This window comes from Charadrius vociferus, unplaced genomic scaffold, assembly GCF_000708025.1.
Source record: "Charadrius vociferus isolate BGI_N301 unplaced genomic scaffold, ASM70802v2 scaffold163, whole genome shotgun sequence".
NCBI lineage: Eukaryota > Metazoa > Chordata > Aves > Charadriiformes > Charadriidae > Charadrius > Charadrius vociferus.
The window spans coordinates 15,608,953-15,612,067 of record NW_009648332.1 but is presented as its reverse complement, the minus strand read 5'-3'; the positions used below and the strand labels follow the sequence as shown (position 1 = coordinate 15,612,067).

Here is a 3,115-nt window from a genome sequence, read left to right as displayed (position 1 = left end):
CCCCCTTTTCCGTCGGGACTGGCAATGACTCGCTCTTAACCAGAGGAATCTGGAGGTGTTTATAGAAAAGCTGGTGGACGCTTTTCGTTTTCGAAGCCAGAGCCTCCTGAAGAAATATGAAACACTTCTCAGTAATGAAAGGCATGTGTTCTGTGAGGCAAACTTTGCCCCATCTGCCTTGTAACGCAGGAGGAACAGACGTAAGGGCTAATATTTACGAGGAGAAGGTGACTTCAGTTTTAGTTCTGCTATTTTACAGCAAAAGTTTCTCCAACTTTATTCTGTTCAGAAACACTTTGTCATCACTTTTGTAATTTTCAGAGTGGTGGCATTATTGCAGTACTTGTTGCTCGTTTGAATAAAAGAAATGCAACATATCTCTAAAATAACACAACTTTTAAAGCATGGACTGGCTATGGGAGCAGGTCTACCACATCGTGCTACTTAAAGTTGACTCGGAAGCTGGCCAGACTTAAAAGAGGCATGTCTTTTGAATAATATGAAAATCTCTGTCTTGATATAAATAGATATCACAGTTGTTAAAAGGAGAGAAGGTTGTGTGGCTTTTTTTTTTTTTCTGTAATTGCAAGGCAGAATTGCAAAGCAGCTTTGTAGCCATGAGAATTATATGTGGGAACAGAAGAAACTTGCTTAAACAATATGCTTAATGTTTAATGTAAACCTAACTTCAATCTACTTTAGCTGTTTAGAATTGCTTAACTATCTGTGTTATTTGTATGGTCTCATGTGTGCTCTTATAGGTACTGACTTTAAACAGTAAACATAAATTAGAGCAGTTAATTTGGGTTAAATTCTGAAGTTTTCTTCCCCCTACCCCCCCTGTGCATGCTCCCTGGAAGGCCTGCCAGATTAATTACAAAAGCAACTGCTTTGACCATATTTCCTCTGATATTTTTAAATTGCAAAGAGAAATAAAGTAGAAATAATGGAAAAATAATTGAAGGACATTAAAGTAACGCCTGTTGAAATACATAGTGGGAGTGTTCAAAATGTTAAAGGTGCTACTTCTGCAATTGGTCTAACCAAATACGAACATATGCAGGATAACCTGTTTCAACCTGTGTTTTTACATCATAATAACTTATTTTTAGCTAAAAATTGTTGAATTTGAGATTTTGCTACAGATATGTCTGCAGCCCACATTAACTTTTGGCCATCATGTTCCGATTTGTGGGTGTGTGGTTTTTTTTTTTTGTGTAGTGTTTACCATATAGTATAAACATTGAGAATTTCTCCTGGTGTTGAGAGAATAATAGCAGGCATTGTGGGAGCTGCTGGAACCATACCTGACTCTGCCACCTGGAGTTTGCTGCTTTGAAATGAATCGCTTAACCTGACATGGGGAAATTTGCAGTAGCATTCTGTTTTTTTCCTAAATGAAAGGAATGCAGGTAGTTGCTTAGTTATACCAATATGATCTCACTCAAATTTTTGCATTTTTATGGTGGAACTTTTAAGGTCTACTAAAGCAGAGCAACACCTTTCAAGATAACTGCACCGAGATTTGCAGATAAACTTTGATAGTAAAATATTTTTAAATCTCTTCACTTTTCTATGTCTTCCCTTTGATTGCCTTTCGTATTAAAAGATAGCAGGCTGAAAAGCCCACATAACTTCTTTCAGGATGTTTTCCTTTCTGAGACAAACTGTGATAGGCCAGGGTTTCTTGCTTGGCACAGTCTACACAAAGAATATTCATCCTATCAGATGAAGGCTATCTGTTACCTTAAGAGGCAGGATGCTGAACACAGCTTGGTGGTTGATGCAATCAGGGATGTTGCTCACGGTCTGTATCAACTTAAGTGCTTTTGCAATTGTATTCAGTTGTAACATTTCATGGCAAAGAACAGGTCTCAGGGTAAATGTAAAGAACTTGATTCTTAAGGTTTCCAGAAAAAATATTCAGGCAGGAAACTTTTCTCATGAAGTAATTGTGCATCATAAGTAGATTTTGAAGTAATTTCTGCATGCCGTTGATTTTTATGCAATGCTGTGTATCTGCTGTATAAATTAAAATAACTTCAAACAGTCGAGAACCTTTATGATACTTCAGTTAAGCATTGTAATGTAAAGTAGTATCATGTTGAAAGAAGTTTTGCATCTTGTCAGTACAGAAGTGTAACTTCACATATATTTCTACACTAATCAGCATTTTTCCTTCTTCTCCACCTTCTTCACCCCCCCAATTTTTAAGGGTTTCATCTTTGGCTTGTCAAATGGACATTAAGCGACACTGAGTGTTAACTGCGAGAACTCTATAAGCACAGCGGCTGCTGGGATGTTGCGACAGAACGGTGGAAGTAACAAGCGTGGTTTGGGATTAGCCCGACTGTCTACCTCCAACTTCTTCACCATCTCTAATTCAGGAAATTGGGGAATGGGGCGCAGCACCAAGAGCAGCTCTTTGAGCAGCATTAGCTCCAACTCTGACTGCTATGATAATCCTGTTGTGGATCCAGAATATATCATGCAACTGGTGAATGATGTCAGAAAATTTGCGGATGTGCTACTCTATTTGAAGGAAGCCATTCTTTCAGAAGGTGTGTCAGTTGTTCTTTATTCTTGATTCTTAGATTTTCTGAAAGTCTCACAAATCCATTCATATGTGTTTAACTAGTTTTACTGTGGTTATTCCCCCTTGCCGTTTACTTTCCCCCTTTATCCTCCCTTCTTCCCCCTCCCCTCCCCCAGCATGATGGTTACGGGAAATGGTGGTTGTTAGTTTGGGTTCTGTATTTCCTCCTCAGAACACTGTGCAATCTGTTTCATAATCATAACAAGGGAAAATAGGCTTTTAGCAGACTGTCTAGGCTGATGCTAAAAGTTAACAAGACCATCAATTGATTAGTTTTTAACCATCCGAATCTTTTTTTGTAATTCCAGAGAATTCTGTTAATATTTTGGTGATGTTTCAGTTTTCTAGGTTGTTTTGGTTTGGTTTTTGAAAGTCTGCTGCACTAGTAGCTTGAGTTTTAAGGTAGAATGTAACTCTCTGCACTTTCTTTCTCTACAAGATAAGTATTTACCATCTTCTGCCAGCAGGTGGAAACTGCAAATTTTCTCGCTTATGAGGAATGTGCATTATTGTGTCTTC

The 3,115-nt window shown here is 38.1% G+C and overlaps 1 protein-coding gene across 1 annotated transcript in view; it reads left to right on the top strand.

Annotated features, from left to right (window-relative positions):
* Nucleotides 1-2,214: 2,214 nt before the first annotated feature.
* ARHGAP29 (Rho GTPase activating protein 29) overlaps nt 2,215-3,115 on the top strand; it is a 51,566-nt gene continuing 50,665 nt past the window's right edge. Inside the window, exon 1 of the mRNA XM_009884750.1 lies at nt 2,215-2,561. Coding sequence (XP_009883052.1) covers nt 2,300-2,561 — 262 coding nt within the window. The 5' untranslated portion in view covers nt 2,215-2,299. The remainder of the gene's footprint in view (nt 2,562-3,115) is intronic.